Source organism: Haliaeetus leucocephalus, unplaced genomic scaffold (genome assembly GCF_000737465.1).
Source record: "Haliaeetus leucocephalus isolate CR32 unplaced genomic scaffold, Haliaeetus_leucocephalus-4.0 Scaffold148, whole genome shotgun sequence".
NCBI lineage: Eukaryota > Metazoa > Chordata > Aves > Accipitriformes > Accipitridae > Haliaeetus > Haliaeetus leucocephalus.
In genome coordinates, this window is record NW_010972584.1 from 658,685 (window position 1) to 674,682 (window position 15,998).

Below are 15,998 nucleotides of genomic sequence, written 5' to 3' on the forward strand. Positions count from 1 at the left end.
ATCAAACTCTTCATCTCTTATTTCACAGTCTTTCAATTAATTTCTTCATACCAGTAGAAAATTCCATGCATCGCCCTGTCCTCAAGTTCCACAGTCTTGGTGTCATACCTAACAACTGCCACACACCTCTACAGTTTTAAAATTCTTCTCTGTCTTCCTCTACATCCTACCCAAGGTCCACACCTGTTTCCTCACTCTAACTACTTAAATCCCTAGATGGTTGCTTTCTTGAAGTGCTGCACAGTCTGGTTTTGATTCAGCTGCCTTGCCCCCCCCCAGGCACACAGTGCCCTTCTTGCTGTTCCCACCTCCCTTGTCTGAAGCTCTCCACACAAACCGCACTGATTTCCTGCAGAAGTTCAGAACTACCAAACTTCGTTGCAGATTTCTGTTCAGCTTCACCCTGCCAGAGTCTCACCACCTATTGGTATTTTCTTCTAATCTGCAAGTTCTCCTTTCCTCACAGATCTTTTTGTTTTCTCATTGCATAAACATTTCCATACCTCTCCCATGCTGACTCTAACACTCGGCATGCCTCTCCAAATCCCATATAATACACAGCTTCCTTCTTTGCCAAGTCCTTCCTCAAAGTATCTTTTCCTTCAAACAACAGTGCTATCTATTCAATAGTCTTTGAGCAAAGCCTAAGTTATTTTTACAACTAACACTGTAGAGCCCATTAAATTATTCTGAATATAAATTTACCTCTTTCTTCTTCGTGCTTGTTATCTCTCTCAACATCTCGTCTTGTTACAATCAATTCAGATTACACAAAACCCCACATGCCTCCTGGGTGTTGTCACCTATTTGTTGCTACATACATACAATGTACTAACAAAGTAAACAAATATGAATCATTTAAATAGCTCATGGTACTCTTGAAAAGCTGTAACAGCCACAAATCCAGTCACCATCTTTATCTTTGGCATAATACAAGTGAAATTACAGTATTTGCCCAACAAATCCTTACAGTTTTCCTAAACTTATTTCTATTACTATAAAGCAGAAGGATTTCTGTGGTGATTTAGGATATCCAGTAGCAATCTAAGGATCCTCATGGGAACTCTTCAGGAAGCTCTGGAGCCATCTTTAGGAACAGCTACGTTATTTCATCAGTTCCTTGGAGGGCCCTTTTTTGTACAACACCCCAAAATATGCTGGAACATTACTCATGTCAAACTAATTGCCTGGAGGGAAGGACATAATCAGTTTTAATCTCATTGCTGGAAAGAACTATATTGAGATCTCTCTAATATCCTGGATAAGAGGACAAGTGTGAAGAAAATTATGTTTGCTACAGCTTCAAGGATTTCTGTAGATATTTAACAGTTGTCCAGATTTCCAGAACTAGTACCTAATCTCCTTGGCTCTCCTTAACAATTTGACATATATAATCTTGCATACACCCTCAGTACTGTCTTTTCAGTGTGTGGATGCCATAAGCTGTTCCATTAATTACTGAAATATTGCACATTTCCTAGTTTTAAAGTACCAGCCACTTAAACATTAAATTCCAGTTTATACATAGGAAAAGAGGGTTTGGGGTAGGGAAAAGGAATTAATTGAGAACATCCATGATGAAATACTCGTGTAGTTCTGGGGATCATTACTTACAGAATTAAATGACGGCCTTGAAGTACCACCACATTTTTGTGGGGCACATGTCCCAGCTCCGCTTGCCTGCCCTCCAGGCTGAGAGGCCTATGGGGCAATTGGGATCAAGGGGCAACATAGTGGCAAGGGGGAAACAAAAAGTAAACTTTTCAAATATTAAACAAGGACAGGCTTTACAAATTACAAACGTCCGAAGTAAGAAATACCATAGTGAGAGAAAGGAGGAAAAAAAAAAAAAAAAAAGAGACACAAAGAGAAAAAGGGAAAATAACCCCATTCTCAAATCTCATCTCCCTCTGTATTTGTGATCAACACAACTGCAAAACAAACGAAGAACCCTAGACAGCCTGCATTCATAAAATGCTGTTTCCACTCACTGTCACTTTGCCTGCAAAATTTTGTGCACTGATTTCTCATGTTCTGGCTCATCTTACTATACCCTCTAATGGGTGATTAAAAAAAGATTAGAGCAGCTGTTCTCAAAATCTTTCAGAGCAGCTTCTTAAGAGCTCACACTGCTGGCAGCTTCCCTAACCAGTGGAGTCACTCCATTTTGTTGCAACGTTCACAGCAACTGCTTCTTTGGCAAACTACAGTAGATGTTCAAAACATCTGTAAATAGTAAATTAGTGATTACAAATCACCTTCATATTACCAGGAAGTTCTAGGTGATCCATTTTGACATGCTGCGAGCTGAGGCACACACAATACATTTGACATTACTATTTAAAACTTTTAAATACTGAAGTCTATAATTTATTACAGCGGTCTTTAAAATATGAAACAAAACTTAGCAGCATGCTTACTCACTTTGAGTAGTATCTTAAGCCCACATGAATTCTTCGTGCAGCCATCTGGGCCATATTCAAAATAATGTATTAAATGTGAGTGTGGGTATCACAGTATGCTTGTGGTCAGGCTGCATATGATTCTGACCATAATTTTAGAGCATGCTGGAATTAAGTTTATCTGACTGCAAGTACATCAACTGAGCAACATCACAGTAGAGAGGTTATGACCCTAAGTATTGACTTGACCTACCACAATTAAAGATTTAAAATTTCTTAAGGCCAACCAAAAGACATATGAGAGACCTGAAAATGCAGTTTACTTTTGCAAAGAGCAAAAATTGTATTCTTATGTGACAAGTCACTTTCCCCTTGAGAGTCCACAGCTCAGCTCCCCTGTATCTGTGAAGTGCTGCAAAGCTACTGTCTAATAACATTAATTGGCTATGTTGTTTTCCAGTATCATCAGCTTGTTAGAGGGGGAAAACTCTACTAACCTGCTGTTAATAGTCATGTGCCCATATATACTACCTGTGCAGAAAACAGCTGCCTTTTGGTTTGCCAGTTAAAGTGTAGAAAATAGCAAACCTGTGTGAAGATGAGAGTCTCAGAGCTCCTGCTGTCCAAGCTGAGCACAAATCTGATGGACTGGAAAAGCTCCTGGATGCTGGAGCGGAACTGTTCCTCCTCCATTCCACAAGTAGCTCTGGAGTAAAGGATCCGAGATTGGACAATGAACTTGAAAAGATATTCCAAGGCCTTAAGGAGGAGGAGAGGAAGGAGATTAAGATAGAGAAAAAGAGAGAAAGAAAAATGAAGGAGCTTTAAAGAGAACCAGGAAAGATTCTAAGTGCATAACAACTAAATTCTTCAGCTTTAGAAAGAGAAAGAAAAACAGGTTTTGTAAGTTAGGTAATTCAGTTAAGGAAGAGTTACTCATAGGTAAGTACCCATTCTCAATTTATAATCTTTGTTACTAGCATGTCTCACTAACAAAAAAGTACACATTTAAGTCAAATAGACAAATCCGAGTTACATAATTTGAGGAAAATCTTGGTGCAGATAAGAGACTTCTAGTTTTCTCATGACTTGGCACAATGACTGTGTCTGAAGAAACTATTCTCCTGTTTTCATTCAAAATTTATCTTTAATTGCTTGAGTTAGCTAAGCCAGATTAAGATAAGTGGACTGTCAGTGGGACAGAAGAAGGGTTACCTGTAAAAAGGAGAAACAACTTTCCAATATGAACACAACAGCAAGGTTCACCTTTATTTCTGGCAGCTACATGTACAAAGAGAAATAAATGCAGATGCAGAAACAGAAGACGACAAGAGCAGCATATGAAGCCCCCTGGCAGCCCCTAACAGTAGCAAGCAGCAGTACTGTAGTGAGTATCTTTTTACTTCGAGCTGTGATAAGTTAAAGTGTCTTTCTTGTATCATCACACATGAAATCTGGAGAGCACCCAGCAGAGGGAGAATAACCTGCCCAGAAGATGGCATTTAACACCGTTATACAATGTGTAGTAGATGCTGCAGTCCTGAAGGACTGGCAAATTGGATCTTTCTGTAGTGGAATGATAATTTGCTGTATGACATGGATTAAGTCTGAATTTTCAACCTAAACGCCTTTAACTAAAATTTTGTAAATGGCATTATTCAGAACTCCACTTCTTTGGCAGCAGTGTCAATGAAGAAAAATACATTGTTCTACGCAGCCTTTAACAAGCTTACCAATCTATCAAATGGTCTCACGGACACTAATATAGCAATGTAACATTCCACATAGCAACAAGGCCTTTTTGATCATTTGGTGTACACAACTGTCAACACTGAAAGGCACTAAATATCAGTGACTTTTAGACTTCACTTCTTCCCTTAATGCCTAACATGATACACCATTAAAGCAGGATTAAGGGAAGACATGATGCATAGTTTGATGACATCCTCAAAATTCAGCACAGGAAACAAACAGGCTGGAGCTTCAGTAATCATAGTCTATACAGAAACATTAGTAATATTCCACTGTATTTGCTGGAAAGTATTCTTGTCTTGCTTCACCGTTTGCAAACTGAAAGTTAATTCAAATACAAATTTTGCTCTCATCAGATATTCTTGCATCCATAAGATACCCCTCATTGAACCACCACACTATATGCACGAATATGCAATGTTATGTTGTAAGCTTTAGAATGCTACAGCTTTAAGGATAGAGAATGGGAATGTGGAATTCCTCATAAAGCCATCACAGATTTCAATATGCCACTGATAGTTACAGCCTTTTCTTTTCCAGGAATGCTGGCAACTTTGTTAATTTGGCAGTACATTATTTATACTTCTGTACTAAAACACCAGTGAACCTTCCTTACACCAGAGAACTTCATCAGGAAAGAACACTTTCTGTTTCTGGATAGTTCCCAGACAAAGGTCAATTGGTTCACTACAGTCAGCTCTTTAAGGTTAGCATCTCTGCTGCTAACACCAAATACAGCAAGTCAGGTGCTCCTACAAGCTGTTTTATAGGTTTGGTATAGACAACCTGAATAATTCAAACCTGAAAGCTCGTAACTTTAATGTGAAGATTATGTTTTGCAATGAATCAGAGGATTTATGTATGAAATTCTGTAATTCTCTGTTGAAAGTGAAATGGCAGGCTTTCAGAGACACTCCACATCCTTCGCACAGACAACCTAAACTGTTGCCTAGAATGAACCCACAAAGGCAGTTAACTGAAGAGTTCAGAGTGCTTGCAGACACATGGCTGAGATGGTAAAAACACAAACCAAGTCTTGTTAGCACAAATCAGCACTTGGACTAACTTTGACTCTTACTACTTACAAAATCACAGATATGATGCATATATGTGCCTAAAGACACAGAAGTGCACTGAAATAAAATTCAAGCCTTTTATTATGTTTGGCATGATATAGAAAATCAGTATCAAATTAAAGGAGTTTTCTTAAAAACGTAGTCTCTATTCATGTTCACACAATAGGTGAGCACACACCACTCACCTGCGACCAGCAACCTAAAGACTCATGGTACATCACACGCAAAACTTAAATGGACAAAAAGCATCATAACCTTATTTCCTCACAACCAAACAATCCCTAAATTCTACCAGTGGTACTCCAGGAGAGATGAGAAAAGGGAGCAAGAAATGTGCACATAGGTAACACATCTCAAAGAACTTCCACTTACTAATGAGTAACCTTCCTTTCTTCTCTGAGTGACTGTCCATATGCGTGTTCACTCTGTGAATACAGGAATAGCACATCTCAACTTGCACAGATTACCTGGTGGTTGGTTGCAATGTCCCAGGAGAATTAAAACCAGAAGACCACTATGACAAGAGCAGCATCAGTTAGAAGCTTCTGTGGTAACACATGTAAAAAAGTGGACACATTTCTGTGGTTATTCTGCATGTCTAATGGATAAAGATATTTTTCAGAGACACTAGTGTCATTTGAGCCTTCAGGGATTATGCTCAGACAACATCTGATGGTTTTACTGTAGCACATTCATAAATCCAGTGGACAGTTGGGGACAGTACGGCTGCACATCTGGACTCATCTGCTGTAGAGATGAAGAGTCTGTTCAATTTAAACAAAAGGCAAACCATACCTGACGTTCAGAGTATGAACAGATGAATCAACCTTGTATAGAGCTGCTTTAAGGAAAAGCACAGATTAATTTCCTAACTCAAGAAACCCGATGATTACCTTAGGAGTATGTACAATGGGTAACCTTATCATAAGCACAGTGTACGTAAAGAGGATTAGCTCCGAAGCTCTGAATCTCTTTCACTGTCCTAACCGAAGCAAAAAAAAGCCATTTTCAGTAGTCTCCGAGTATCCACTTCACCACTCAAGAGCAGCTAGCAAACTTCTTCCTGCTACTGTCACTGTGTTTTTTCCAGAGAACAGCATACCTGCTTCAAGTACAAGAAGCATCTACTATGCAGTTTTAAGAAAAAAAGTGCAAAGGTTCAAGTGAAGGTGCAATTTGAGTCTTGTGAGAGCAGATGAAAAGACCTAGGGCAAAGTTCAAGGCATCAGCAATAAAAGAAGGAGCAAGTCCCACAAACAGGCTGACGAGGGCGGAACAATTGGAATTACATCAGCAGTTTTCTGGTATTCTTAGAGAAAGTTGAGACTGTAGAAAATGTAAATCACCAAATAAGGTAATTATTTCTGAATGACGTAATCAATAAGTCCAGAGACAGACTGGTCTCAAAAGCAACAGACTGACATTTCTTTTTTAAATTCAGGGTGAGGGCAACAATTTGGAGGAGTCCCCAGTCTCAAAAGGCAGGCTGAGGATGTAATTCCAAATCTCTCATTCATTAGCTCCCTGGCTGGCATGGCTCAGAAAGTATGTTCACGGTTTTGAAGAAATCGTGCTGCCCCATAGTAATGGTATGCAGGACCTCAAAGTCTCTAAAAAATGTCTGATGCATGTTCTGTGTGGTTCAGCTCCAGAACACTGATACGAAGATGTGACTTCCTGAGGAAGAAAAGGTCTTGCTTTTTCAGTGGGTTACTCAATGCAGGCAAAACCCACCTGTGGTTCTACTACTGGAAGATAACTGAAGCTGAAAGGGCATCTCCTAGAGACACTTCATAAGTTTTGCCACGACTAGCAGGGAAAGTAAAACTGTCTGTGGAGCCATGCATGGACACTTCGTTACAGAATTCTCCAGGGAGGCACAGGCAGCTGTATCTGGATGCAACTTACGTGGAGCTTGTTATAGGGCATAATAAAGGAACATGATGCCATGTGTTCTAGCACAGGTAGAGACATCCTTTCAGTTATAGTTCCTCCTGGTTTCATAGAAGTTTTTTGAGAACTGAAAGCAGTCTTGAGGGAGGTAAGTGATTTTAGAAATAGTCTAGATCACCGCTTGCTAATGCCAAGGTGGAAAATCAGAATCCTATGAGACATCTGCATATCCATCATTAAAGTACACAGGCAGTCAAGAGCCAAAAAAGAGTGCAGAGATACTTCAACACCTGCTTTAGGGTACTATGTTTAACAGTTAATTCAGGGAAAAAGCGACAGAGAGCTACCCTGTTTTCTCAGTTGAAGAACTACTAATGCAAGGAATGTAGTGAAGACATCCAAGAATACAGAAATTCCCAAGAGTAGAATATAGTACTAGTAATGACGCATTAGCAGTGATAATAGTTTTGGTACAAACTTGCTCCAAATGCCTGAAATAAAATCTGGAAACAAAGAAGGAAATCAATCACTCTCCTGTAATGGAAGAAGATAAAGACCTTAATTTGGGCCTCCAAGATACACCTGCAAAGGCAACTGTCTGAATAAGATGTGACAGCAGTGTCAGTCGTAGAGGATGCACTGTTTCTGCAGAAACTCTGGTGGTAACTGTAATTCCTGTGCTTGGAAAGGCTTGGGCTGTCAGGTCTTCAAATTGACCTCACTCATGGAGGGAACAGCTGCTTTCTAGGCCAACACTTGAGATTCCCAGCAGGCAAAGAGATGCCTTGGAATCCTTGAAAGAATGTACCTTATTCACAAACCAAGCTTCTGAAAGACATTCCAGCATTCATATTTTTAGTATTTCTGAAGAGGACTACTATGAGGTTCAAAAAATGCAGATCACATAGGGACAATATTATACATCTCTGTTTGCTGCACTGCATATAGCACTAATGAGTGGTTTGAGAGGGAAGAAAACCTTCTAGAAGTCATTCCAGCTGGAGATCTTCCTCTCATCTCATGATATTAATAGGTTCCTTTGTAATTCAGAAAAAAAGGAAGGATAAGGATGGAAAAAAGAATGACAAGTTGATAATTTCTTGAAAGACATCTTTGCCCCATTTTTACCATTCCCTATGAATCTGTGGTTGAAAAGTATCACAAAGAAGTTTTAAGTATGTAAATATCTATAAAAGACAAAGGAAACACTGTTATAATGCCCTTGTAAGTATCAGGATACCATCCTAACAGGAGATCCTGAAAGCTACTTGACGGTGGTGATGCCATACCATTCAAATGGAACAAGGATTCTCAAAAAATAAAAATTACTTCCTCAAAAATACTGACTGAATTAGACTAAAGGATGCAAAAGAAAGAACAAAAAATATCACAAGAAGAAAAAAAAAAGCCATAATAAATTCTGAAACATATGCCAAGCCACAAGCATAAATACATTTGCAAGGAGCAACCTTTAACTTTCCCAAATGGTTGCCAGAAATTAAAGGAGTAGTGTATGTACATGTGTGCGCTTCACCTGTGAGATGCTTCACCTGTTTGTACTGACGTGAAAAAGTAAGAAAGGGAAAGTGCTAATCTCTGCCATTGCTACTAGTTCTGAAAGTGCCCAGACTCAAACGTTTGGACATAAGCCTACTCAGAGTAAGAAGGTACAGACAGACATTCACTCAAAGAAAAATATCTTCCTGCCAATTTTGGAATCTTGTATTTATGTACTTGACACACTATCTTTCTGTTTTACAGCTACACACAGTAAAACTAATACTTTATTTATTCTCTGATTTCTCTGTAATAGCACCAAAAAGATTCCCTTTTTTTCACACACCATTAGAAATCTGCGCCTTCCTGCGAGATCATACTCTCATCACAGAACTGTGATTCAGGTCCTGGGCAATGATAGTTGTTAGAACTTCCATCCAGTTAAAGGCTCATTTATCTGCTGCTTAAAATACTCCAGAACTTCAACTGGTAATACAATGAAGCATGTTACAGCCAGAAATGAAAAGCAGATCTTTGATCCACAGCACCTGTGCCTAATACATTTAGAATAACTGCTGCTTGAAGTGCAAGGTGTAGACCACATAGATAAACGGCCAGTGCATATACTCCATGTAAGTCCCACTTAAGCTCTCCATAGTGCTTCAAAAGGACTTAAGGAGACATAATTCTTCCATTTTTTTCTGCACAAGAGTGAATCTCCCCTAAAATTAAAATTTTGGCAAAATATTTAAAACAAAAAAAAAATTCTGGTTAAACAAGTAAGAAGTCAGTGCCAGACTACCCTTCATTTTATTTATGGCCTCCCTGGCCCTTTTGTAGTCACAGATGGAACAGACACACAAACACTTCCATTGACTACATACTCTCATCGCTTCCTGGATGTGGTCTTGGCGTACAAGCTCAGCTGAACGGTCCATGTACCACTTCAAACATCGGATCAGTTCTCTGAATATAACAAACAGTGAAAAGAAGAGAAACCTTCAGCACTATTTTAAAATTAGGCAACAAACATTTTGGGTTTAGGGAGAAATCTATAAAATAGTCTCATTTCACTTCATTTCAGTGGTCAGTTATAGCTGTCCTAGCTACTGAATTTACATAATATATACATTTATTTTAAGTTTCAAAACCAGAAAATCATTTCTTCTCTGTAATTGACTTAGACCATAAGGAACACTAAGAGAATATCAAAAAGATGTTATTAAAGAGATAACTTTGATAAAGGCATACAATATAGTTCTAAGACCAAAACATACTCTTTTTTTTTTTTAATAAGAAATTCCAGACCTAAGTTCTAAGTAAGAAGTTTTTAGAAACTAAGATTGCAAAAAAATACATGCATCCATTTTCCTAAGTACACTATACCATTTGGACTAACTTAGAGAGTTGTATTAAAAACATGTTTTATTTCAGACATCAGACTACCAAAAATCATTTGTTTTGTCTGAAAGAGGTGATAATTAACACAAAGCAGACACTTTTTACCCTCTGAACATGACTATGCTTTCTAGTGTTGTATAGTATCTAGGGCTTTTTACCTGCCATTGACAGAATATTTTTAATATTTTTTTTTAATTACACTAAAATGTGGATGGCTTAAAACAATCAAAATCAATTTTAAGCTGTTTTTAATAGTTTATTGTGGCCAAGGATAGAATATGCCAAATATACAGAAGAAATGGCCTAAAAGAAAGGAAGAACAACACCCTGAATGATAACTGTTACTGCTTTCAAAAATCTGTCTTACTCTCTGATGCAAAATTCAAAAAGGAGTACTAGAAAATAAGGCAGAATCTTCAAAGTGACAGTGAAAATTAAGTTTCTGATCTCCTGAAATTATACATTTACTGTAAATCAAATAGAACATCTTCTTATGTGAATACCTGTCTACTTTGGAAGAGGAAATAACAATTAGTTCTCTAAGCTTTCACACAAGCCTTATATCCCAACATCCGTAAGAAATGTATATGCTCTTGGTAGCTCATTAGTACAGACTGATAATGAGTTGCTGAGTGACAGTGTCTCTTCAGTTAATAAAAAAAGAAAGTGAGATTTGCCAGTTCAGAAAGGCAAGATAAATTGCAAAATCTGCTCACTCTTAGCCACACGTGACATTCAGCAGCTTTTCTCTGTAACTGTGCTGGAAAACTTTCATGGGAGTAGTTCTACTTTTGAAAACCACTGCTAACATGAAGGTTATGATTCTGATGGTGACATCATTCAAAAGCTTGCTAATACCATCTCTTGAAGTGATGGCTAAACAAAACCTACTTGTAAGCCAGCGCTCCTGCAAAGTGCTTCTGAATGTAAGTGTCCATCACAGGTCGAAAATGAAAGTACTTGCTATCACGCAGCAGATTTATGATGAATACCTGTGGGAGATGAAAAAGTGAACCCATACTAAAGGAAATTGCACGTTGTTGCTAGGTTTCTATCAACAAGTTACACAAGCTTGGGAACAATGAAATACATGAGTTTCTTTAAACAGTCAGTAGTTGTGTTATTAGATGTTATTGTTTGCTTCTCCCATGTGATAGCAAATATTGCTGTCCTCCGATCTGTTGAGGCTATCCTGCCCTCCTCACCCAAGATTATTACAGAAAACATTAAGGCTGGACCCAGCTGAATTTTTCATATTTCATGTAAGTAAAATACTAGTAACATGATCACAAGAAACTTAAAACTCACTGACCATGAGATAAAGAAAAGTAACAATTCAGCAGCTTACCAAAGACTGAAAGACCAACAGACCATACTTTTCTGTGTTGTCATCCAAAACTACAAACAATGTGTCGAGAATATCTTGTAGAAACTAAAATGACATGAATAAACAAAGAATTTCAAATTCAACTGTATTCAAAAGAAGGTTATTTCCCCCCCTGCTTTAATTATTTCATACATGTTGATATCTTTGTGAAACACTTGCCAAGGACAAACCACTTCAGATTCATCCATATGATGTGACAGATTTTCATTTGTTTTTACTAAGAAGAATTTTTCTCTTTACAAGGAATATTTCTAAACAAAAATGAGAGAAAACCAAAAAATAAGAAACATGTACTGCATGCCGGATTTGTAAATATAACTGAGTGTTCCTTTCACTGTAAGCTGACTAAGAGTGCTGCCTAACAACAGTAGCAAACCAACTTATTTTCATTCCCATATCATTAGAGTGTATCAGATAGTGTTTGTCATCAAATTTAAGACTTGGAAGCACATTAACTGGTGCTCCAAATTATGCTTAATATTGAAAACTTTTGTTATATGACAGTAAGTAAAGCTTTTATAACAAGCATTAATTGGGTCATATTGCCAATTTTCTTTCATCCATAACACTGCAGCTTACAGAATGCTGACAATTCAGTGATTTTCTTTCCTGAAAGCACAGTCCTCAGAAAGGATGACTGTGAAGAAGAATGCTCAAGATCAAGTCAACTGCACATTCTCTCATGATTTTTTAATCTAGTCTCATTAAATTTCTAATGTGGAAAACAAGAAATAAAATAAAACAATTTATGAAGTCTCTGAAAGGATAAAATTTCTTTTTTTCTGAGTTATTGCATTCTGGTCTTCATATCCCAATGCCAAATGGCAGCTGATTTAGGGAGGGAATCAGTTACTTCTCCCCTTGGAACAATTTAATCCATATCTTTTTATGCTTTTCTCTATATAAAAAAAGATACTTTTACTGCCCTACAAACAAAGCGTACAAAATGTGACATTCTTGAAGAATTCCAGTATAAATGGGGTATTGTCCTCTTCTGTTACTGTTACAAAGTTATCATGAAGATTAACATTCAAGATATGGCAACATTCAAATGAGTTACAGTGAAATGGCTTTAATCATAAACTACTAATTAAGTGATAGGATTTCTCTTTGGTTGCTTGTGATTACAAATTACCTCCTTTTACTTCTAGATTTATAGAAATAAATTCTAGGGAGAGTTCTCAGCACACCTAAAATTATCAGAGGAATGCACTTTTCTTTTGCCGAGACCACAAGTATACAAATGCATTTTGAAGTTCCTTTGACCTAAGAAAGTTCAGGTCACACACCAGACTGGCATGTAGAGCAACAGTGGTTACAAAACATGATGCAAATATCAGATAGGAGATAGATTACTGATAGATGAGACACGCTAGAGAGCAATTGGTGCTCTAGGCAACAGCTCCACTTGACAGTGCTGGGACAGGAAAACGGGTCTGCTGGATTGTTCTTTGGCCACTGAGCAACCCTTAACTTTCAAGGTTTCACGTTTCTTTCTCCTCTACGCAGACATTTGGAACATATTTGCAAAACAGAAATACAGATCAACTCTACTAGCTGTTTAAGAAGGCCAAGTTTTGTGAGTCAGCTCTGTTTTCTTCACTCTAGAAATGACCAACTACACTTATGCAATTTCAGAGAACGTGCTTTAGAAAATACCACTGGAACAGGTAAGTCTGCACAAAACACCACTACCAGTGGCTGGGTCTGCATCAGCAAGCAGCACGGCTCAGCAGGAGTGGGCCTGCAGAGTGGAACAATTGGTGCTGAGGACCTGATGCTCGCAGCATATGTGGGTGAGGGAATTTTAATAAGGATTAGCTCTGTTTTGATCACAAGGACTAACTATCCATTAATTTTAGGAGTGTATCTTCCTGTTCAGTTTCATGTCAAAATAAAATCCCAATTCATACGCTCTGAGAAAGGTCCAATAAGAGGGAACACTCAGAAGTGCACTGCAGGCCTGAATTCACTTGCTATCACAGATCTATCCAAAGACTGTTACTTCATGTAGTACCTTAACAATTTCCTCGCCACTGACATGTCTCAGTCTTCCTAGAATGTCCATCACACGATCTGGGTAAGCTTTCCATTTCAGTAGGGCAAGCAAATCCACTGCAGAACAGTGAGAGAAAGAGCTAGAATCCATACGCAGAGGGAAGAATGGCAACCCCAGACCCACCAGAGATTCACTACATCTTACACTTCTGCTCTTGCTGCAGTTCACACTTCTTGGAAAAAAAAAATAAATAAGGGAAAACAAGAAGGAAAACATGGAGTAAGTCCAATACTACTAACAAAGAAATGAATGGAGGAATGGTAAAGTACTTTAAAAAGAGTAAAGACTGCATTTTTCCCTACGTGACTTGACACTGCACTGTGGACAATCCACTTTTGTCTTCCCATACTTCAGGGACACTGCTGTAACAAAATTTTTATTTACTTAGTAACCCTGTAAAAGCTGAACGAAGCAAACTTTGGATTGTGTATAACTGCTAAGATTGAATTTTTTGTTCTTCAATCATTTAATGAAAATTAACTTTGCTTTAACATATTGCCCTTCTCTTGCACTTACAGTAACGTCTGTAATTTCTTTGCCATCTGTCAATATTCTTATTTCCTCAAAAAAACACTTTCTGCTTGTTTCAATAGTGTTAGTAAAAAAAAAGCATACATGTAATGAAATTATAACAAAGGAGTATTTTAGTAAAATAAACAGAGCACAAGCATGCCCATCTTATCTCTCTTTTTCATAATCTCTGTTGCATTGGGCAATTTTGAAGGATCAGCTACTTACCATTCTGGGTCAGTTTGGTAGAAGAAAGCTGTGTGGAGACTGAAAAGGTCTCTTTGGTGCTGCGCTGGAAAATGAGGCTGGACGGGATGTTGGGGCAGCCATTGTAGTCCTCTTTGCAGCAAGGCAGCCCCAGGTACAGTGCGTGATTGTTAAATGTGCTGTTCTCATCACACTGCAGGTACAGGACAAGAAGTGGAATTGTACCTAGTCTTATCTCGTTCCACATACTAACACCCTGACAGCAATTGCCTAACGGTACTTTTATTGATCTTTTAGGTGCACAAAAACACTTCTAAGAAAAAGCTGTGCTTACCACCTTTGGGGCTGGTACATACACAAAACAGACCCAGCTCTAGAAAGTGTGGTCTCCTAACCACTGACTCTTAGAACTTATCACGATCTTCCATCTCTACAACTTAGTACTGCTGTCTAAAAATCATACTGAAGAAATAAACCCAGATACGTCAGCAGGAAGAACCCCCCCCCCGCCCCGCGAAAAACCCCTTGCTACAGGGTTGCCAAGCTGTAGCGTTGTAACATGATGCATTTGAAGTACAGTGTAATTTCATAATAGAAAGGTATAGAGTAATGCCATAGGCTGGTAAAATTGCTGAGTGCTCATAAACACTAGCATGATTGAATTCAAAATGGATAGGATTAACAATGACAAATCATCATTATCTGAAGGGAAAAGGTAGGCTGTACCTAGAATGAAAGGCTGTATCCACACCTAGTCATGTGATTTTTAATTTATAAAATTTTGAAACTACTATTAATCTGTTCCTCACATACTTCGGGGGGGAGATAATGTAATGACCATTACTAATTTAAACTGAAGTAGAGATGAGTAGGTGAAAAGTCTGCAGAGAAGAATTGGTACCTTATAAACATAAAGCTCATGGATATCATCTGACAAGGTAGTGCCATCATCTCTCATCAATGGAGTGAATGCAAAACCAAAGAGCTTCTTTTCTCCCTTGTCTTTTGCTGTAGCAAGAGATAGAAATAAGGAATCATATTTGTACATATTCTTCTGGCCATATATACCACAAGGTTATTCACTAACTTCTCTGCATGCCTAACAAAAAGCATGCAGGTTACATAACAACATTTAATATACTGTATCTAATTCTATGCAAATGATCAACAAGCCTCAAAACAAACACAAACATACTGAACATAGTAAAATAAAAAATACACATGCTGTAAAGAAAACATTCTACAGGAAAACACAGCAAAAGTACAGCAGGGGAGAACATCTACCAAATGTTTTGCCCTGCACTGATTTTTCACAATGTTTTTAATGTGCTGTTTGATAAATGTAGCAACCAGCTAACTAGCAGTGCACCTTCATTGTATTTTAGGTCAGTACCCCTTTCCTGCTTTCCACCCAGTAACAGCCTCATCCAAATATAAATTGACAATGGAAAGACCTCAGCTGTTTTAGATTCCTCTTGGTTATATTTTGCACTCACTGGAGCAATGCCTGAACTCAAAACGGAGGTGAGACCCACGGAACCGGTCTATAGGGATGGGCAGCTTGATGATTTCCCCCCATCGAGGGCTGTTATTGTGGTAAAGGACAAACGAGTGGTATGCACTCCTGCTTGGCTCTCCTGAGCCCAGGCTGATGCAATCCTGCAACAAAAGAAAACAATTTAAGATTAAAAGACATCACATCACTACAGATGAGTCATTTTATTACACAGTGATAACCTTTATATAATTCATATCTTTCCGTAGACGTAAAGGAAGAGTCAGAAGCAGAAACTCAGACACAATGAAACCTGAAA

The 15,998-nt window shown here is 38.2% G+C and overlaps 1 protein-coding gene across 1 annotated transcript in view; it reads right to left on the reverse strand.

The window, feature by feature from the left end:
• Window positions 1-15,998, reverse strand: part of DOCK3 (dedicator of cytokinesis 3) — a 200,925-nt gene that overhangs the window by 54,900 nt on the left and 130,027 nt on the right. Inside the window, exons 15-22 of the mRNA XM_010561625.1 lie at window positions 15,681-15,843; window positions 15,086-15,192; window positions 14,206-14,377; window positions 13,426-13,523; window positions 11,370-11,453; window positions 10,913-11,013; window positions 9,505-9,586; window positions 2,991-3,161 (exon numbers count right to left, since the gene is read on the reverse strand). Of these exons, the coding sequence (XP_010559927.1) occupies window positions 2,991-3,161; window positions 9,505-9,586; window positions 10,913-11,013; window positions 11,370-11,453; window positions 13,426-13,523; window positions 14,206-14,377; window positions 15,086-15,192; window positions 15,681-15,843 (978 nt within the window). The remainder of the gene's footprint in view (window positions 1-2,990; window positions 3,162-9,504; window positions 9,587-10,912; window positions 11,014-11,369; window positions 11,454-13,425; window positions 13,524-14,205; window positions 14,378-15,085; window positions 15,193-15,680; window positions 15,844-15,998) is intronic.